The sequence below is a fragment of the Dioscorea cayenensis genome, chromosome 5 (genome assembly GCF_009730915.1).
Source record: "Dioscorea cayenensis subsp. rotundata cultivar TDr96_F1 chromosome 5, TDr96_F1_v2_PseudoChromosome.rev07_lg8_w22 25.fasta, whole genome shotgun sequence".
Taxonomy (NCBI): Eukaryota; Viridiplantae; Streptophyta; class Magnoliopsida; order Dioscoreales; family Dioscoreaceae; genus Dioscorea; species Dioscorea cayenensis.
In genome coordinates, this window is record NC_052475.1 from 16,637,701 (window position 1) to 16,660,449 (window position 22,749).

Here is a 22,749-nt window from a genome sequence, read left to right on the forward strand (position 1 = left end):
GGAGGAGTAGCACACCCGGCATTTAAATCGCCTAAGTTGTGAGTGGGTTACATGATTGTATAATTCTATTAGAGTATTAACTAAAAAACAAAAAAGTCTTCATTGCTTTATTTGAGAGTTTTCCATGATTTTATCATATTGAATAGATACTTTCATCAGTTTAAAAAGGAATTTCTATGCTATTGAATTATAAGCGAAACTCTTGAGGTTTGATGAAAATGATTATGGTTATGTTGGTGTACCGGGTTTGAAATGCATTATGAAACTTTATACACATATTATACTTGTGGCATTGATTTATATGGAAATAATGTTCATTCTCGAGATATGAATATCGTCCTGGACAAGAATGATATGATATGACTTATGTGGATTGTATTATTGATACACCTATTGGTGGTTTTGATGGTAATGGGATTGTAACCCGCCTGCTGCAATAGGGGGTCCCCATGGGCTAGCTTATAGAGGTGGAATGGAGGACACGGTTTTATTTATCCACTTTGGGTGGAACATAAAGCTCGGTTTGGATGTGTATCGGGTGCCCGGAGTCACCACACGGATCCGGTGGGTCAATGTCAAGGACATGATCGAGGGCCTTAACAACTTTAAACTTAACTGCGGCTACACCTAGAGTTTAGAGGGTTTTCTAGAACACTAATCGATTGATCGAGATGAAAACATGGCATTTAAGAAATTCATGTTTCTTGTGATGAATTTTTTGTGTTATAGATCCCTTGTTTACTCTTGAAAAAAATGGGTTTGTGGTGAGTTTTATGTTGTAATGTGTTGAAATCTTGTGTTATGCTCAGTTATGAATTTTTAAACGTGAAAACCCTTATTTGAGCTAGATGAATCCTTTATGAAAGTTATGGATTTCATATATAGATATATGTTGTGATATATGTTGTATTATTCAAAGTTATACGTAATATTGTAAAAGTTTGATTATTGATAATTTATCGACTTTGTTACTATGCTCTTTTAGAATTGTGCTAACTCATTCACTGATGACTTTGGTTACTCACCCTCTCCCTCCCTTCCAGGATTTAACTGTTAGCGGAGTTCCGGTGGGATGGAGTGTTGAGCATTCTTCTAGCTATCTTTTTTAGTTGCAGTTTTATGTTTGTTTCTTCTTGAACATGTGGCATTGTATAAAGACATGGATCCATTAATATATGTTAGAAACTCCTTATACATGATTTGTATGTTGCATATTCTCCTTAAAATCTTGTTGTATCTGTGACTAGTATATTTCTTGAACTCTATTATCAAGTTTTGGTTTTGTTGTTTCCTCTGTGTTATTGTTGTACTCCATTCTTTGCATATTATATATTCTTAATATTCATGATTAGGATTGTGAAATTCCAAGGTTTTATCAGCTTTGCAGTGACTCGAGAGCTAAGTAATTTATGCATCCCTCCTCGGGTTGCTGCTGTGGTTATCGCGTGCTGAGCACGGGGGTCGGGGCATGATAAATATAGAAAAACTATATAGAATACATACAAATAATTAATTTAAATGAGATGTAATAGTTATTATGGAAGAGAAAATTTTTAAACAAACAAAACTATGAAGTATCTAATGAAGTCTAAAGAGTTTAATGAGTTTTTTGAATTAAACTTGAAAAATAATTGGGTTGAAGGAGATGACCAACATTTATAGGAGAGGATGAGGGAATGGGAAAGGCAAGATTTTATTTTAATACATAAGGATAAGAAAGTAATAAATGTAGTCATATTAAAAGCCTATTTGGTACGAATGAAAATAACTGACTTTTCTTGGCAAAGTTAAGGAGATGAATTATTTTTATTTGTTTGGTTCCTTAAAAATTTATGGCTTTCTTGCAATCACTTTCTCTTTGATCAGGGAATATGATTCACAAGGGGTGGTGTGAAAGTGATTGCATTTTTTTTTACAAATGTGACCAGTACACACACAATCAGAGACATAGGCACAACCAGAAATTGAACGTCCAACTGTACTCCCTCTTTTGGTAACATATGGTTTGGGCTGCAAAGCCGCACGCACAACTGGTGACCCGTTACTATTACTGCGTATAGAGGGTTTCAAACTTGGATAATGAAATTCCCACACCAATATTTTTTGTAGTGAGATCAATATCGTTGAGCACCAGTGTACTTTTCACTCCAAACATGGTTAAGATTAGGACATATTCAACCATGTACATCTTCACATATAATTTTTTGTTCTTTTTTTGTTACATGAGTTGGAAGCTCAACACTCAATTTTCTGTGTGAATAATTATACTAAAACATGTATTTTTTAAATTTTATTGTTACAGTAACAATTGCATAAAATTTTAACAAAAATTTGGAAAATATTTATTTCATAGGGTATATATTTTTATATGAAAATCTTTCTCTTCTAATTATAAGACTAATTCTTTGAAATTTTTACAAAATATCCAAACTTGTTTTTAATCCAACAAATAAGAATAAGCATGTTTAATTTTTTTCCCTTTCTTAATAGAAAATATAAAATTTTGAATTTACATCAGTCATTGAATTTAAACTCTATATAATTTAAGGGACTCAGTGTAACGCAACATCTTATAATTTTTGGTAATTATTACATCAAAGTCAATTTGACATATTTGCCGTTTACATTAGCCTTCCAAGTCATTACCATCTTAATTGATTAAATTCTCTTGAGCTCATCTAAGTAACTCATTATGCTCAATCAGACTAGTGAATCTAGTTCATGATAATATCTCCTAACTTTATATATATATATATATATATATACACATATTATAAATATAGCATAAAATTAGACAAAGAGACCAATGTACCCTTGAGACCAGTAACCTCAAAATAATTATTAAAACAGAAATTTGTTTCTTTTTTTTTCAAAAAGCAAATGACATAAATGGAACAGATCTAGAAATCAATGACCAAAAACAAACAAACAAACTTAACTCAGATATGCAATAGATACCGAATGAGTGGGTTTAGCCCATTTGGTGGGCTAACTAGAATAAATGGGCTCCATGCCCAAATAAAAAACACACACATATATATATATCAACTATGGAGAAGCAAAGTGAAAGAGTGAGAGAGAAGAAAGGGCAAGAGTAAACCTAAGAAGGAAGAAGAAATAAAAAAAAGACAGTATTGAGCTAGGGCAAGAAGATTGAGTAACAAATTGGTGTTGGATTTCATCCAAACTCAAAGGAGTGATTCCTCACAAGTAGCTTTCCTCGAACTTAGGGCTAGCTTTCTTATTTAATCTTCTTGTTGATGTTCATTGTGCTAATCCATCTTAGAAATGATGTATGCCTTGTTGAAAATATCTTCTTGATGCATTGAAGTTCCTATAACTATAATCCTTTAGTTGTATCTAGAGAGAACTATTGTCATCCCATAGTTGATATAGTGAAAAAAAATTTTGAAGTGGCTCAAAGGAGTCAAGTGGTTTTTTTCCCTTGATTTAAAGGGGTTATCCATACCAAAACCTTGTTGTTAACTTGATCTATTATTTTACATTCCATTCTAACACTTGAGAAGGGGTTAAGGATTTGAAAGTGTTTAAAGCTTTGATTCAAGGTTTAGGGAGTCATACAAGCAAGCATACGGGCTCACACCCACACAAGAAGTCGTATACCACTACTTGGGAGCTGTATGGGTTATAATATGGCCACATACATGGCAGTATACACATCTAGAGAGTCGTGTGGGCAAAGGCTGCATACCATAACCAGAGAACAATATAGACTAGAATACCGGCGACTGTATATGTAAACAGTAAATTGCTACATTTATTATGGACAATAATTACTATAGTAAGTTTGGGAGAATTCTCATGCATTGCTCGTGCTAGAACCCCCAACATATCTTTATTATAGTAGACATAATAGAGTGTCAAATGGGAAAGAAAAAAAAATCTAGATCATATATACTTTCTTTAGAAATCTATTGAAAGTAAGGTAGGATTTAAGAAAATAAACAATGTTAACTTGTACATAAAATATTATAAAAAAATGGCATTAAAAAGAAATATGCATACATTCATAAAAGGCCCCCACATGAATGCTTTGGTAGTTTTTTTTTTCTTGTAGTGATAAGGTGGATAAACCAATCACCTTAATTAATGTTGTGAGATGGGGTTAATTCCGTAACCTCTTACTTAATTATTAAGAGAAACAACTACCATCCTTTTCAATTAAGATGGATATATTTCCATTTAATCAGCCAACTAGATATATATTTTATTAGGGCATTACTCATCCAACTTTTATTTATCTCTGTCTTTGCAAGAGAATACTGTCTGAAATAGCTATATCCTCATTTATTCTATTAAGATAATTTTGTGATAGTAAAGCTTGAAATTTAAAAAAATAAGTTTATTAATTTTCAACTATGTGTGCCTATAAAAGAGTTGGTGCAAAAGTAGCCAACAATCTTTTTCCTTATTTGTAGATATTAAATATTAAGAAGAGTTTGTGTCTTGTATGTACGCCTGTAAATTTCAAATTTATGGATGTCCATGGGACCATTGAATCAACATCCAATGGCCTTTTCCTCCGCCCTTTATTTTTAAATCTTAATCTCACCAGTTCCTCAAAAATTTTCTCTTATTTTTTATCATTTATGAACATTGGCACATGATGGTTGTATTAAGAAACATTTTAATGTATATTATGCAAAGTAAATCAATGTATTTTTTCGATGAGAAAAATGCTTCACAAATTAACATTTTTTTTTCTGGGTTTCTTTTTTGCTTGATACCCTTTAAATAGAATTAAATGTTTTGTATTTATTTTTATACTCTAAAATAATCACTTTTTCGTCACCCTAGTGTCATTGGTTATATATTTGTATTACTTGAGTGATTTGGATTTAACTATAAGTAATGAAATAATGAAAATTTTTAATAAATTAAAAATTAAAAATTAAAAACAATAGGGAAGTTTATTTGGAGAAAATGGTTGAAAGCGATATTTTCCAGTAGTGATTGAAAGTCAATATCATTTTTAATAATTTTAGAGTTCATTTTACAGAAAAGGAAAAATTATAGGTAGTCGAAGGCGAAGTGAAAGTATGTGGATTTATAAAATTTTACTTCAATGAAAAATACTAAAGTGAGATTAATTTAGAATAAAAAAATGTTGAAGTGAGAGATGTGGTACGCCAATAAATATTTTAAATGGGAAAATCAGTTTATTTAAGTGACTTCCTGCTAATATCTCTAAGTGAACACCCTTTTAAAGATATTCTTAACCAAATTAATAAATAATTGAGTTTTACTCATAATTTCATGAATATATAGATTTGCCAAAAAGAAAAACTTAATATATATATATATATATTAATATTTCTTTACATCATTTTAGCCTTAAAAAACATGGGTGAAATCACATAGGGCAACAAGGACAAACTTTATTTTAAAAAAAATGTATAAAGACAAGAAAACAAACCTTATTGTCAAAATCAAGAATGAAATTATATATATTTTTCAAGAAAGAAAATATAAAAAATATTTTAAAAGTAAAATGAGCATTCTAGAAATATTTAATAGGTTGCAATATATAAATAAAAACCACAATAAGTAAAAGCTGAATTTTCTGAAACGTTGTAGAAAATTACGAAAACCACAGGGGGCATAAGAGCAAAAAGCCAAAATCTTACTAATTTTTCACAAGCAAACCCTCCTATATAAATAAATCTCTTGTCAGGGTTTGGGCGTTTCTCTATCTCGTTCTCAGGCTCGATGCCGCAAGGGTTTGTCCCCTCTTTCTCTCCGATTTCTATATCGATTCTGGGGTTCGAATTCCAGCTTGAATCTTGTTTTCTTGTTGCTTAATCTTTCAAAGATCGCTAAAAATTGTTCTTTTTCCCAAATGTTTGAGTAGAAATTTGTGTTTTCGTTCGTTTTGTTCCGCTGTTTCTTGTTGATTTTTTTTCCCCTTTGATTCTTGGGGCTTTATTTGAAGATTGGTGGAGGGATGCAGTTATTTATCGGATTGTTTCTTTTCTGGAATTTGTTTGCTTTGGTGTTGATTATTGTTTGGCAAGCAGCACTGATTCCCCTTTAAGTATTCTCATATTCGTATTTTGATGGATTTTTTTATATCTTATTGTATTTTTTAAGTTGGTTTTTATTGCTTGGTTCGTAGCTGGGCATGAAATCTTGTGTGTTTAGTATTTGAAGATGAATCAGCATAAATTAGGGTTTATTCTTGTTCTTGATTAGTGATTTTTTTTTTCTTTGTGGAATTGGAGTTTGTGCTGATTATCTAACATTTATTGCTGAAAATTAGGGTTCGTTCTGACTTGTGTGTGGAAGTCTATAGAGAGAAGGCTGCTCTTGGCTTATTAAATTGAGTCAGGTATAATTTCTACTAAAGGAGTATTCTTTGTTTAATTATCTTGCTTCTTATATGCCTGTTATTTTTGTTCTACTCTTATATCTTGAACGTTAGGGTTTGCACTTATTTTTTATAAGATCATTGCTCATGGGCTTATGAGTCATCATCATTTCCTTCTTTATACGGTGAGCATGATGTTTCAGTTCACCCCGGGATATTTTTGTTAAAAAAAATTTAGTGTTTCTCAGGATTAAGAGCCTGAAATTAAGGAGCTGTTAAGAGTAAATCTTAGTGCCTTTTTGCAAGGATAGTGCTTTTTAGCTGTTTAATCGCCCTCTCTATTGTCTTATCTTACTAAATTAACTACAATTTTGTTTCAAAATGTATGTTTCTGGTATTCTTTTTTCTACTCTTTTTCTCTGCATTTTATCTTTGATTAAATTATCTTCGGCTTATGGATTTGCCTTTTTCTGTTTTTTACATTCTGTTTGGTTGTCTATTAGGGGTTAGTTTTTATGCTGGATCACATGGTAAATGGAAACCCTAAGAATGGCCCATCTTGGTTGCACGTGGTGTTATTTTTCTACAATTTTTTTGCTCGCGATCTTATGATGTATTGTTGCTTTATGGTGGCATGAACGTGCGTTCATTTGATTGAAAGATACGAAATTTGGCCGCACCTTGATCAATTTTGTCTTGCGCTAGGATAGGGTTTTTTGTCATTGGATCCTGTGGAATATCAAATGCAGTAGCTATATTGATTTCTGAGTCTGATGCTTGCTTTCCTTTCGTTATGTCCATCCCTTCCTAATATTATTGTGGGTTTGCTGCTTTTGTCCTAAGAGAATCAATTATAAACTTACCACAACTATGAGTGACCATTAACATTGATTCTCATTTTTTCCTTATGTTCAGTTTGATGCTGTTTTCCCCCTAGAGAAATGATCTTTAACCTATGTAGAGTAATAGTAAGCATGACGTGTACTCAATGTTTAAAAAGGCGTTCGAGGCATACACCTTTGTGGTTTGCCTCAAGGCTAGGCAGAAGAAAATAGCCCCTGGGCGTATGCCTTTTCTTCGATATCTGCGGTTTATGCCTTTTCTATATGAGGCATACCGAGGTTACGCCTCGAGGCATAAGAGGTGTATGCCTCAATTAGTTGGGTTATCAAATATGGATCAACCTGGATTTTTAAAAAACCTATATAGGTTTTAGAGGTTTTTTTTTTTGTTTTAAAACATTAAAATTATCAAAGAAATAAGAGGAGAGATACAAGAGTTGTCGCTGAGTGGATGAAAAGAAGAGAAGAGAATAAAAGGAGTAGAGAAGAAGAAGAAAAAGGAGTAGTATTACTCATGATATTTTTTATCATATTATAAACATTTTCTTGGTAAACGAAAAAGACTAAGAGCATTGGTGGATGAAGAATAATCCGAATGGGAAATGGATGTTGATGTTGGGAAAATAATTATTTTACGGAAAATTTTGCTACTGATAATGATTAGTGAGAGATGGTGGTGTCTATGTCATGTTTTTGAGGGCAACTACAAGACAATTATTTATTTAGAATGAAATAAGTTTAAATTAAAAACTATGAAAATTAAAGACTATTATGACTATTTTGTTACTTACTAGTTTTCTTTTTTTTTTTAATATATTTTTCTATAATGAAATAAGTTTAAATTAAAAACTATGAAACTTAAAGACAACTAATCTTGTTATGATGAATTTTTTGACTATTTTGTTACTTACTACTTATTTTCTTTTTTTTAATATTTTTTTCTTTCTATTTTTTTTATTTTAGTTGAGGCTTACGCCTCAGCCCGCCTCGAGGTTTACACCTCTCATCACATAGGCAAAATGCCTTAGGTATGCCTTCCATCTTTTTTTTTAACATTGCGTATACTGCATTTGTTGCCTTATCTAGATCCTTGGAGCCCCCATGTTGCACATGCATGTACTCTGACCATGTTTGAAGGTCATGATATAGACATGTAACCTGAAATAAACATTATTGAATTTCTGTAAATATTCCTGTAGCGATATGCTTATACTAAAGTTTCAATTGTATAGTATGGCTTCTTTTTGCCAAGGGCTGCAACTAACTTTAAGTTGAATATTTTGTTCTTTTCCATTGAAAATTAACTGAAGAATTTGATGGTTATCTAATTGGAAATAAATAAAAAACACTGGATTGCAATTTACTCTGAGTTTCTTTTCCTTAGATCAGAGAAATCTGTCAGGAGGAGGATATATATCCTCTGGACACCCTGTTTCAGTTGTTACCTGGCATCTATTTGCTGTAAAATGTGATCTATCACTGGATTGCAAGAACGTAATTTTTGGGTCAGACATTGCTGTCTTACGTGTTGCCTAGTTTGGCCATTGGTATTGCTTGCTGTGGAAAGCATGCCCAAAATGCTTGTATGAGAGGTAATTCTTTATTTTTATCATATTGGCTTGAGAAACGTTATTTCAAATTCTAGCTTATGCATGAAAATTTACTATAATTGATATAACTCATAAATTAGTTGTTCATTCTTTTTACCTTACGTGTTCATCAGTTCTATTTGGTCTATTTGCAAAATTTCCGCTTTTACATAATATTTTGATTTACTTGGGACATTTAGTTGAGAACTGATGAGTCACTTGAATAAAAGGAAGCATTGGATAAAGTTGAGGGATCTTTCATGCGGAAAGCTTGTAGTAACCTTTACCAGTTGTCATTATACAACAATGACACTGTTAAACAGAATTCTGAAATCTCCCGCTAGAATAAAAATTTGAATCTTTTCATAATACAATGAACATCTAAAATATCTCACTTGATTTTATTTAATTAACGGTTAATGAGGCCACTCAATCAGTTTGGATTATAGCTCATGCTATCTTAAAAAAATCTCAAGACTTCTGGATTTCCCCCTCTTGTAGGATACCCAAGCTCTTCATAGTGGCAAGGATGGACGTTATATGTGTTTGCATTGGTTTTTCATGGTTTAAGGAATTGAAAAGCTCAAAAGCCAATGAATAGGATGATGACCTCTTTTTAGAATGTAAGTGTTATTCTATGGTTATAATTGCAAAATAGAGCAATGATAGCTTACAAATATCATCTGCAATTGCCTTAGGAGGTATTTGATTCATGGAATCATCGACTCCTGGGCATCTGTTGGCAATCTTGCCAATCTAAAGTCATCCTGTTCGTGTCAGCATTTCTGGACATATATATGGGTAGTTAACAATGTATATGAATCAATATCAAATGTGATAATGTGATACCATAGTAGGTGGTGATTTTGGATTACTGTAGCATACTTTTTAGCAGATACTCTTTTTCCCCTTTTAACATATATTCTCTTGCTCCTTTTATTTGTAATCCCCACTCTCTTTGCATTCCTTTTTCCCACTGCACGGCTGTCTAAACTTGAAACCCTTTTTCACTATACCATCATTAAGAACTCCAAAGATTGAAGCTATGTGCTGACGTTTGGTAGGGTTTTAAAGATGAAAGCTTTTTTTTCTGAGTTTAATATTATTGAACGACATTTTCTGGACATTGTTATATGACAACAATTTTTTTTATCGTATGGGCTTTGGTTTTCGCTTTCTCCCTGGCCAGGGTAGGTACTTAAAGAATAGGATCTACCCGATTTGTTTGATAGGTTGTCTCTTGGTTTAACATATAATAGCAGAGCTAAACCTTATGCTATCAGCTGGTGTTGTAAGCTTTGGGCATATGAATCATTCTAGTATTGCTCTTGAACATTGTCTCCCTCACAATTTTGATATTATAAACTTGATTAAAAAAATAATAGTTAAATATTTCAGTTGATGTTCTTTTTGGTTTTTTGGAAGGTAGTATTTACATTTTTGAGGTTAGAACAATAAATAAACTTGCATTCTTCTCAATATGAAAATAAAACAAAGAGGCAGAGCTGTGCCCTTCTTATCTATAAACAGTTGAACTGTACAATTTACACATCCACCCACAAGTGTGCTTGTGGGATGGTTGAAGTTACATCATTCTTGCATCTAAAGGCACCATGGGGGCTGGTTCTAGGTCTTTTACGAGCACGGCCTACTGGCTTGCATTGGTCGTGGATGCATGTCACACACACAAATTGTGCAGGCACTTCCTCAAAATCATGGATGCCAGCGCACCTAGTATGCTGCCACACTCCACAAGCATCACAAGCTACCATCCTCTCACCATCATCATCCTTGGTTCCACAGGTGCAATCAACCACCCAGTCCTCTATACCTCTCTCCATGTTGAACTCAGCAAGTCTTTGTTCATCGAGGCACTTCCCTTTGATCCTCACTGTCCCATTGAAGCCAATCAAGTTCTTCACGTGAAACTTGTCATCCATCCAGTGATAATCCAGGAGCTGCTCAGCCTGAAAATGTCGAAAGGTCAGGTATGTTTCCTGGAAAGCTTTTGTAGCCTCGTGCTTCAGGTCAGCAATGGTTGCTGAAAGTGGCAATGTGACTGGTTCTTGCGGTGGAGCAATATTGCCATTTGCTTCAAAATGGCACCATATGGTAAAGGCCAATGGATTTGAAAATAGCCAATGAGAAGCCTCATCATAGTGCTTAATAAGTTGCTTGCAATCAAGAAGTGTTGCTGCAGCACTGATGGCTGACTCTCTTCTTGTCTTGGGCTTGTAAGCCTCCATGGTTGATGGATTTAATAGGGAATTATACAAAAATTTCAGATCACGGAGTTTATGTTCTGTTGTTTGTTTAATGTTCTTGTCCAGTAATGGCTGGCTCCGGGCTGCTTCAAGGCTGTGCAAGTAAGTAAAAACATGTTCTTAGAATTCAGCTCTAATTTTATTAAGTGTGACAACGCTTTAATAATGCATATTCTGAATGAAACAGCAAAACATATGCATAGCAAATCATATCACGTCTCTGAATTCTCTCTGAATTCAGCTCAATTATTTTTGTGGCATATTGATTGGGTCTTATGCTTGATAGTAAAATGTTGGGGCAAAACATCTGTTATGTTGATATTTCATATTTTGGAATTTAAATAGTCTAGTTTTTGTTTCTAGTTGCAACGTTTCAAAATACGTTTGAATTTTAGCTTCTAGATATTTTAATAACAAAATCCCTTTTCATTTTAGAAAGTGAACTCTATCAAACAATTTTCAAACATTATGGTAAAGAGTATGCTTCAATTTAAGAAATAGTTAGAAACCTGTATTCCATGGTTCTTGCGCCTGCATTGTATCTGGCAGTGATAATTGAACCATCACTCAGTATCTTACCCTCCATGGTTTGGAGGCAGTTATTGATCATCTCTGGTGATTTGGCTCTTCTGCATGCTGCCCCTCGAAGAGCATGTGCAGGCACCCACTGGGACCTGCCAGCAGCCTTGAGGATCTTAATCAAAGTGGTCTCAACTTGCTCAATATTGACCTTACAGATCTCTCCTAAGGTATGCTCCACATCCATCTCTTGCCGTTTCGTGCAATTACTCTCTTGTTTTTCCTCATCAGCAATGTTGAGCTGTTGTATCACGTAGGCGAAGAGATCCCTTAGTGTGACAAGTTGGTAGCCAGAACGGGCCCAATAAAACATAATTGTGTTCTGCAATTGTGACCGGGGTCCTCTGCTATGGCTGAAGAAGAGAGACAGAGGAGTGCTCGAGAGCGTATCTATAGCTTTCTGGTATGCGGCAGCTGTAAGGCCAAAGCTTCCGGCATGAAATTCGTACCCCCACTTGCCATACCATGGATGGCCGGAAACAATGGCATGAAGGAGCCTGTACTCCAATCCAAATTTCTTGGAGACATCCATCACGGTAATTTTTCTACATGGCCCATCCGTTTAATTCAAACGTTGCTTGTTTCACTGATTAAGCACCATATAAATCTACTAGAAATTTGATAGCGTACCTGACATGCAGTAACTTGCATAGCCGGTCCCAAAAGCTCATAATGTGATATCCTGTAAGAAGTTTAGACCCACCTTCTCGGCCATTAACCCGAAGAAGGTGGCCATAACCATTGGTGTGCACCACGCCATGCAGCAGATGACTAGGATCATCCAATTTAGGACATGAGGAGTTTTCTAATTCATCAATTAACATCTCATGATCGCACATATTGCACCTGAATGAAACACATCAAACGGATATTAAAATATCATCCCGCTTCATTGTTTGAAGAATGTCAAAGCTATTACAATACTGTTCTCAAATTCAATGCCATCTAAAACAGCAGACAAACCAATTATGATTTTTTTCTTTTATCCTTGTATAAATCATAATGCATGCATTGCATACCACCCAGACCATCATGAAATGACAAATCCATTAAAAATATGCAAGAGTAAAGTTTAATTTGTACATCTGTGGCTAACATGCCTAGCCACTAGCATTCCACCATTGTTTACTGATGTCAAGGTCTTGGCATCAGAAATGGGGTGCGCTGGAAAAACCATGCATTAAATATATATATATATATATATGCAGTGAGCATGGTTCGATTGGAAATAAAGATACAATATGAGAATTTGCCTAGCATCAAATCATTCTTATGAATTAAAAAATAATTTACATGAAAGTTTTAACTTCAAATCAATCAATTTGTTGGAATACCATAAAGAACCAGATGCCTGGATGGCAAATAGACCAATTTTTAATTAAATTATGAAGAAGAACAAATCTCACCTTAAATTGCATGAAATTGATGTGCTACCACATCTTGTGCAAACATAACCGTTTGGTACGTCATCGTCCTTGTTTTGGATTATGAAGTGATAGCGCTCTTTACACACAGGATGACCACTCCAACCTAAACACATCCACCAGTTCCCCAATTAACTAATTTAATTTTTTTCCATCCAATAAATTTATAAATTCGAGTTATAAGTATATTTTTATTATTAAAATTAAAATTAATATAATTTCACAATTTTAGTTATTTTAATAATATAAATATATATATATTATTTTAATAATGCAATGTTGTGTCCGTGAAGCTGTGACCGTACCTACGATGCGGCACTGATCACAATAGACAGACCCGGATCTCGCCACATCCTCCAACGCGATAACGAGCTCCACCGTCGCCGGAGTCTCACCGCTCTCCACCGCCTCTCCAACTTTGAACGCCACGCGCCACGTCCACACGACGGACCCCGTAGCGAAAGCGTGCGCCGGCGAGGCCCGCGCGTGACGATCGACGAACGCTTTGACGTTCTCTCTGAAGGGGCCGTGGAGATCCGCCGAGATCCCGTCGGCGGTGGCCGGAAAAGTGAGGAGATCGTGGAGATCCGCTGTGATCCGTCGCTGCTTCGCCCGCTTCATCGATCGCATATGCTTGTTGACCGCCATGGATTCGAAGGAAGATCTCTTGATCTAGGGTTTGATCGGAGACGATGAAGATTGAAAAAGAGAGTTAACTAGGGTTAGATCTGGGTTAGAAGCGAGGTCCAAAGAAGAGACGGCGCGCCGACTCGGATAAGTGTTAGGGTTTCGTTTTTATCTAAAAAAGTATTTATGCTTTTATTTAAGGCGGTGAGTGATTGCTGTTTGGACACGTGGTCTTCATCCGGCGGTCAATATTGTGTTGGAGCATATCCCGAGACGCAATCTAACGGTGAACTTTTATATTTATTTATTTATTTATTTATATATACTGAAAGGATATCTGCACAGCGTTTGAAACTTAGTCACGAAGTTATCTATTAAAAAATTGGATGTACGACTTTGAATACAATTAATTTAATATATGACGATATATATATATATACACACATATATTTAGATTTATCTTATTTTCTCTATTCTAATAAGATTGTTTTTAATGTTACAATATTTGAATTAAAGGAATTTCAAATATTGATTATATTATGAATAAAAAATAAAAAATTAATTTAGATGAGGGTTTTGGAAAATACCTGTATTTATGAGGGGGTTTTCGGGATTTTGACGTGATCTCATGTTTTAAAAAAATCTGGGAATCAGTTGATCAGCTCGGAAATTTTAATGATATTTTTAAAAAGTATATGATCATATATTTTATTTCAAAATGACATTATAAATTTATAATTTATAATTAGTGATATATTTTAAATTTAATAAATTTATTTAGTTATCTGGAGCATGCTCTGAACTTGTTATCACATTATATATATATATATATATTTTTTTATGTTCAACTAATTGTATAATTTGTTGCTTACATGATAATAATTCACCATCCTGAAATTGGATTACTTTTAAGTTTGTACTTAATTAATATATATATATATATATATATATATTAATATGAAGAGGTTTAGACTCCAACCATGGAAGATAGTGCTTTGGTATTCTGTGTTATTTGGTGACCCTTTGAATTAAATATATGTTGTGTATGAATTTATTAAATCAGTCTCCATGGTTGATGAATTTAACGTGTGGCTAATAATAATAATAATAATAGTAATAATAATAATAATAATAATAATAATAATAGTAAGATAATTTAGAAGTTTTTTTTTTAAAAGTACATGATAAAATTGATAGTAAAAATGTAATTCTTAATTACTTTACAATGTAACTAAAAAAGAATTACTGCTGTAATAATTGAGTAGTTATATATTTAACTCTTATATGAAGAATTAAGGTCTTATCTCCCTTTTTATTTATATATGATTGACATGAAGTAATAAAAGATATGCAGCGGTAAGAAGTAATAAAATGTGTGTAATGGTATAGTTTATTCACATTGTTAATAAAATAAATAAATAAATAAAAACACTAAGCAAATAAAAGCAAATAAAGTTGGTTAACGAAAACAAAGGGCAGATAATAATAAAAAAATGTTTTTAAAAACCAAAAGATTATTGAAAAAAGGCATAAAATCATCATTTATCCCAAGGATTTAAAACAGAAATCAAAACATTTGAATTTTTCTCAAATGTAATTCCTAATTTAGAATTTTTTTCATATATAAAATTATTAATATTGAATTTACATTATTCAAACATTAAAAAAATGATAGGTTGAGTTACAACAATGAGATATGCATATAATTTTTATGTATTTACATCTAAAAGTTTAATTTTATTTTTTATAAAAATAGACAAGCTACATATTAAGAGTGTGTGCTTGCGCTCTCACTTTGAAGAAGTGAGGAGTAAAGTTCTATTTTGTATATCCTTATTTTATATTTCATCAAATTTCTATTTTGTAGCTTGCGCAGCTCTTTAAAGGTATCCAGGTGCCAATATGTAAAAAAGCCTTGGTTAAAAAAAAATTATTATTATACAAAATTATAAAAAAAAATGCTACAAATTATATATACAGGCCATCTATCTATATATATATATATATGTATGTATAACATTATGTCTGATTAATTAATTCTTTTATATATCTTCCTCACATTTTATAAGCTAATAGTTTCAAAAGCAAGAAGGGGAAAAAAAACATTATTCAAACCTATTGCAAGTGATTAATCCTATTTGCCCACTTTTAATACCATCTAGGATGGATGGCCTACCCTTAGTATTTATTTTCTAGTTGTCATATGTTTTCTCTTTTATCATACCTAACTTCATCATTAGTGGATTATGTAGTATTTTCGTGTACTAGCAACTTATTGTGTTTTTGGTTTTATAGAGGTTTGTTTCGGAATGGTTTGAGCATTAGACCTTTCCTCTGGATGGAAAACTATTAACCCAGCCTTGACTAATTTCCTGAATGACCCTTGGTATTTTGAGATTCCTATTGCTCTTAAACCTACTTATTTAAATATGAATTCTGACTTTGAAAATTTGCAGATTTCTGATTTTATGGTTGACATTCATTGGGACATTGCTAGATTGCAGGATATTTTTGGTTCTTCTATAAATGATAATATTTTGGGCCAAATTAATATCAGACATGATCAAGGTAATCTCTGGGTTTGGTTTCCCAAATCGAGGGGCTCTAAACTTTCTTCAAAGATATATGCTTTTCTTTAATCATAGTAAGAATTTGGGTGATAATTGGGAAGGTTGGGGAAGGTTATGGCGCCTGAAAACTGCACCTAGGGCCAAACACTTCTTATGGTTATTGTTTCATAATGGGGTGAAAACTAATGAATATCTCTATCAGCTGAACCTGGGTCCTCAAAACTTATGCACATTCTGTAATTTACATCCTGAGAACATAGAACATTTATTTCTAAATTGTCACAAGACTCATCAGATTTGGAGCTTAGTGTGCGAGGAAATTGATAAGCCAATTAATCTTTCTGATGGGATCTCCTCAGGTTTGTGGCTAGATCATGGTTTATCAGCTAATGATAGCTTCACTCAATCAGTGATTGTAGCCACTGTGTGGTTTATATGGAAAGCTAGGTGTAACAAAATCTTCAAAGAGGAAGAGCTAGATTGCAAGAGGGTATCGATCAATGCCATTAGACATGTCAGGGAGTATCAGTTGGCCTTGTCTCCTCTCTTGAAGAGTAGCTTTGTGTTGAATAACTTCACTATAGCTGAGAGTCCTATTTTACTTATTGCCTCTATTTATAATGCTGACAATTCCTCTGTAGGTCTTGGATTCATAGTGTCAGACTATACGTCCACTCTGATTTGCTCTGGATGTTGTGGTTGTCCAGTGATCTCTGCTGAGGATGCAGCAGTCAAAGAATTTTCCTTTGCCTTGCAGGTCATGCTCAATTGGAGGTGGAATTTCAAGATCAAGACCATACTGTCTTCTAGTGCAGATATTGTTGCAGCTATCCTGAATAGCTCTCGGTTGAATGATTGGCGTCTTGACCAGCAGCTTTTTTTCATTGGAGATCTACTGATTGAGTTGGGCAATCCTGCTACTCATTTGATTCCAGGAAGATGGAGTAAAGCACCCTTGTCTCTTGCGCTATATGGTCTCAACCATCATGAAGTGTCCCTGTTTCTTAGTGGTAGAGATCTCCCCAAGTGGCTGATGAAGTCCCTTAGATCTCAAGGTTTTGCTTGCTAATTAGTTCTGTCTAGGTTGTGTTCTTGTTTTTTGTTCTGTTTTCTTCTTGTATTCCTGGTTTTTGCTTTGTTTATTTGTAATCTTAACTGTTTGTAAACGGTTTTTTATTTTAATAAAATAGCTCTAAGAGCTCTTTTCCCTCACTTATTGTGTTTTTTTCTTTAGTTTTGTAGTTCATAATTGCCACTTGATTCTTTAATGGAGTTATTATTTATCCATTTTTATAATATATATATAACTTAGATTATAAAAAAAAAACAGAAATTCCAACAAAGTTGGAACATAAGAATCAAGATGGTTTCATGAATAGTTTCTAGACTTGTTGGATCCTTGAAACAAACCTTTTAGAAGGAATGAAAGTGGCAACCACATGCTTGAAACTTTAGGATGCAAACCTAGATGGCCCTAGAGGAACATAAATGAGACAGAGCGTCAATAAATTAGAAAAAAGAAAGCTAATAAAAAGGAATCATGTTTGGATTCACTTTCCTTTCATATCAAAACTGTTTCTTTCCTTGATGCATCCCATTTATGTTTTTATTGTTTATTAATATATATATATATATATATATATATATCTTTTTAAAGATAGATATGTACAATTGTCACAACAGGTAGTATGGTTAACTTTTATCTGAAAGTTTGAGGAATTGATTTATTATGTATGAGTTGAATTTAAATAAATTTTGTTGTTTTCTTTTAAAAAAGAACATAAGTTGCAAGTAGGGATGAAGTTGCTGTGAAAGTAAGAAATGAGAATTTTAAAAAGTTAATAAACTATCTAAATTTTATTTTTAATTATTAAATTTAAAAAATTTATGTAATCAAACACATAAAACTAAGCAAACACCCATCAAATCATTCTCCACAAACAAATATTTGATTCTCTGAACTGCTTTAATTTTGATAAACACTTCAAAAGAGTGAATACACTGCATCTCTCTCTCCATCTAAAGAGACTTAAATAATTTTTACAATATACTTACTACTCATGGACCATGGTCACACAAGCACTTAGTTACAGTTTCTTCTTTTCCAATACATAACTAAATAAAAAAAAAAAAAATAGTAATACAGCAATCCTCAAACCACTGGTACAACAACATCATTGGTTGATGAATTAGAAGGACTCTTAGAATACCACCTTGACCAAAAAAGATAGTTAAAGAAGTTAACCAAACTAAGCACTGCCAAAAGCCAATAGAAAAGATCAAGCCTATCCTTATTAAGATCATTATCACTAAGCCAACCACCATTTCTTGAATTTGAGGAAGTTAACTTGTTCACCAGTGAAACCAGCAAAGAGCTCAGAAAGAACCCAAATGAGTAAGAACAGTAAGTCATTCCAGTAAGAAATGACTGCATTCTTCCTTGCAATGACTGCATGTAAAAGAACTCAATAAGTCCCACTGCAGTAAACATCTCCGAAATTCCAAAAATCAAGAACTGTGGTGTGATCCAAAAGATGGAGATGATTTTGTTTGAAGAAAGAAACATGTTCTTCCTTTTGTTTTCGATAAGGGCTGCGGCGACCATGGAGAAGGTGACGGTGAAAAGGCCGACACCGATACGTTGGAGAGGGGTTATGCCGTGTTTGTTCTTTGTTATTCTTCGAGCTAAAGGGATGCCGAAAAGCTCGTAAATGGGGACAAGGATGATGAGGATAAGGTAGGGAATGGCTTGGAGGGAAGCAGGGGGAATTGTGAAGGATTTGGTGAGGTGTGTGTTCATGGAGCTGCCTTGTTGGACTGAGAATGTTTGGAGTTGAGCCAGGACTGTGTTGAAAACTATGGTGCATGCAAAGATGGGAATCACTGAAAGAATCACTTTCACTTGTTCCACTTGCTTCACACTGCAAAGTTTCCATGGGCTTTCCTTTTCATTGTTGTTGCCATTTTGTTGTTCAACTCTTAAGCTCGCTTTGTCCAAGAATCTGTTAAAATAATTTGTCGTTAATTTGATAAATTATATATATCTATATATATAATGATAATTTTTATTAACTTAGTTTTTCTAATTTTTCAAGTATTAATAAAAATATAATTTTTTTTATTAATTTTTTTATATGAATGAATATATGGACAAGTTATGTACTATAGGGCATGCATAGATATAGAGTTAGTTTTTCAAACGCATTTGTATTTTTACTCTGCTTGAGTTGAGATTCGAATTTACCTCTTTAGTAAGGCATGAATACTTTATACAGGAAACTCGGTACTAATAGATCAAAAAAATCATTAGCTATTTTATTGATTTTTCAAATTATTAAATTATGCTTAATATATATATATATATATATATATATATATACTGGCATGAACATAAAAATCAAATAAAAAAAATAGAATTCTTAAATATTTGGTACGACAATGAAACAAAATTTAGTCTTACATAAATATTGCTGAGATCAGTGAAATCTACAAGAATTACCTTTTATTATCTTTTAAGTCCGCGGACCAAGCATTAAGAAAAGATATTGAAAATTATTAACATCACTATCAGCACTAATATAAAATTTCCTGAAATCCCGCTTTCTATTAACATATTAAAAAAAAACAAAAAACAAAGAAACTTAGGAAAATATTAGTTTGGTCTCACATCACATCTCCTAATTCCATAAAGATTTAAGACAAAACATAAGATAACATTATTGACAAAGATATATATATATATATAATTAATGTTAATAATAAATACATAATTAATGAAAATGCTTGTCTCTGACCTGAACTTATCTGAGTGTCTAAAATCAATGTTCAAAGATCCATCCACTGAAACTGCATGATTTTGGTTTCTGCACATTGTTTCTGCATTTGATGGACACACTTGCTTTCTTTTACTGATGGCTGCCACAAAAACCTACAAATAATTTCAAAAAAAAAAATAGAATTAAATAAAAGTTAATCAACCAATTCCATTGCATGAACAGATGTTAACAATAAAGAAAAGCTAATCTCCATTGGCATAAAATACTGAAAGAAATCAAACTTTGCAGCCTAAATCAATTGGCACACCATCAACCAAAAGCTTCCACTAAGATTAAAATTATTATTATTATTATTATTATTATTATTATTATTATTATTAAAAAAATATAAATAAAAGTCAAATAAACTTGCGACGGTGTTTTGACTGATAAGATGAGAGATCCAGACTTATATATTTAAATATGAAAACTCACTTGAAGAATTGGAGTGAGAATACTGCCTTGTGGAGGTTTATTTCTGTAAAAGAATAAACCCGAAGTCAGGCTAATTAGTCCCATTCCCATAACAATTGCCGAGATAGCAAAACCGACATCCATTCCGACGTGTGTTTGGAACCAAACTAAGACAGTGAGAGCAATGAGCTCGCCGACGCAGAAACTGAAGTATGCAGAATTGAAGTATGTCGAGAGTTTGTTTGCTTGTTTTGCATCGTCTTTGCTGAACTGATCGGCTCCGTGCGCGATCATATTCGGCTTTAAACAACCACTACCCAGGGCAACAAGATAAAGAGCTATGAAGAAAATTGTGGCTTTGAATCCTTTGGCTTCAATGCAGTTATCATCAGTTATCATGTTGCATTGTGATGGCCTCAATTGTGGTAGATGTGCTTGCACTGCTAAAAGAATAAAACCCTGAAATACCAAAAAAAAAGAAAAAAAAAGAAATACATATATATATAAATTTTTATTTATGTATTTGAATTCATATTTACTAAATTAAATGATGTGAGAGTATTAATTACGTACGGAAAGTTCAATGAAGCCGAAGATGAGCATGGTCCAGAAACTACCAAGATAAGAGTCGGAAAGGAAGCCACCGAGGAGAGATAAGAGAAAGATGGTGCCAATGAAGTTGGTGACTATATTGGCAGACTTTGATAGAGGGAAGTGCATCTCATTGAAGACATAAGTTATGAGGTTGTTCCCAACTGCTCCAATGGCCATGATTTCAAAGGCTTGAATTCCTATTGTGTTTTTTGATGTTACAAAGATAAAAGATTAAACAAACTTACAGTGAAACAAGAAGAAGATGAAAGAGAAAGATTGAGAGTTAAACAAAAAAAAAGGACCTAAAACAAAGACAGCAGCTCTCATGCCTCCATGTTTGTTAGGTTTGCAAGGTCTACCTCTCCAATCAATGGAGAAGTCAGTGTTGAGCATGGCTTGATCACCTTTGGAAATTGGTCTTGTCTCATTATTATCCATGGCTCTCTCTCTCTTTAGTAAGTAGAATTTTTTTTTTCTTTTTTGGTTTCAAGTGTGGGTAAAATTTGAGGAGGATGAAGGGGTTATTTATAGGAGAAATGTTGGGCATTAAAAAGAGAGAGAAAAAGAGGTGTTTGTGCAAGTTTAATTTTGGTAGATGAATGGGTTGGTGACTTGTTGTGGTGCAGAGAAATAACACTAATAAAAAAAAATTAAAGAAAAAAAAATATGGTGATGGGCAGTGTAAACAGTTGAATGAGTAGTGCAGGTCACTATTGAAGAGTCAGAGTTTGTAGTGCTTTTAAGAGTGCAGTGGGGGTAAACCACCAGACTTTGGTCTCCCCTTTCTCTTGTGATTTCTTTCTTTTCAAATTACTATATTACTCTTGAATTTATATTATTATTATTATTATTATTATTATAAAAAAATTATTTTTATATTTCTAGGGATTTACCACTGTATGTATAGAAAGTGTGGGGGTTATATATTCATTAATTATAGAGTTGAAATGTTGGAATATGCACACTAAGTTATTTAACTATCTTATTCAAAAAAGAGCTTTTATTATATAATAGCTTTATAAAGATAATTATATGGGACAAATATGTTTTCATAAATGATTAAAACTTAAAAGTGGGGAAATAAATTTTTTAGAGAAGAAAATATAGTAGATATAGAGGTATATATAAATGAAATGTTTAAAAGTGTTTTTAAGACATTTAATTTATTTTTTTATTCATTATTATTAATAAAAATAAATAATTAACTTCACTTAAAAGTATATACTGGAATTTTAACTTTCGATGGTATATTTCATAAGAAAAACTTTATCAAGATAAATATACCATTTCAAGATTTCTATAAATAAGAAAATCTTTTATGTATTTTTAAGGTTCGAAAGTATAGAATTATCTCTAAAACATGCCATTGATATTTTTGAGTCTTTCTAGATTAAAAGTTTAGGTTCTTCTCTTCTTCCTCTTAAAATAATTTATTCAGAGAGAGAAGTTAGCTTTTTAGGGTTTTCTTCTTCCTCTTAACATAGGTTAGGTTCTAGGTTTGAATGAAAAATTTTCATAATTAATGGCCAACATTGAGAAGATGGATCATGTGTTCATAGATAAAAGTTAGCTTTATTTTATTAGTAAAGTGTGATACTATATATTTAAATATATAAAAAAAAAAGAATAAAGAGATTTATACATGGCATCGTAAGTGGCATTGGTGGCAAAAAGTACAATATCCCCTCATAAATTAATGGTTT

General features: G+C 32.8%; 2 protein-coding genes and 1 long non-coding RNA gene across 5 annotated transcripts; 1 reads left to right on the forward strand and 2 right to left on the reverse strand.

Moving 5' to 3' along the window:
• The first annotated feature begins 5,668 nt into the window (after positions 1-5,668).
• Positions 5,669-10,695, forward strand: LOC120260694. Of its 3 annotated transcripts, XR_005536476.1 has the most exons (5): positions 5,669-5,741; positions 6,281-6,349; positions 8,555-8,762; positions 9,261-9,382; positions 10,390-10,473. It is a non-coding gene; the product is annotated as an uncharacterized LOC120260694 (long non-coding RNA). The 3 variants fall into 3 exon arrangements; XR_005536474.1 differs by lacking the exons at positions 9,261-9,382; positions 10,390-10,473 and adding an exon at positions 10,563-10,695; XR_005536475.1 differs by lacking the exons at positions 9,261-9,382; positions 10,390-10,473 and adding an exon at positions 10,563-10,695 and having other exon boundaries at positions 5,717-5,783.
• On the reverse strand, positions 10,241-13,821 carry LOC120260692 (PHD finger protein At1g33420-like). Its single transcript, XM_039268236.1, has 5 exons — positions 13,332-13,821; positions 13,009-13,132; positions 12,233-12,448; positions 11,533-12,147; positions 10,241-11,117 (listed from the first exon to the last, which is right to left on the reverse strand). Exons 1-5 carry the CDS (start codon positions 13,672-13,674, stop codon positions 10,304-10,306), a joined length of 2,112 nt encoding a protein of 703 aa, XP_039124170.1. The 5' UTR covers positions 13,675-13,821; the 3' UTR covers positions 10,241-10,303.
• A 4,349-nt stretch (positions 13,822-18,170) lies between these two features.
• On the reverse strand, positions 18,171-21,606 carry LOC120260423 (protein NRT1/ PTR FAMILY 4.4-like). Its single transcript, XM_039267899.1, has 5 exons — positions 21,349-21,606; positions 21,026-21,243; positions 20,474-20,911; positions 20,018-20,151; positions 18,171-19,225 (listed from the first exon to the last, which is right to left on the reverse strand). Exons 1-5 carry the CDS (start codon positions 21,482-21,484, stop codon positions 18,376-18,378), a joined length of 1,776 nt encoding a protein of 591 aa, XP_039123833.1. The 5' UTR covers positions 21,485-21,606; the 3' UTR covers positions 18,171-18,375.
• Between the last annotated feature and the right edge of the window lie 1,143 nt (positions 21,607-22,749).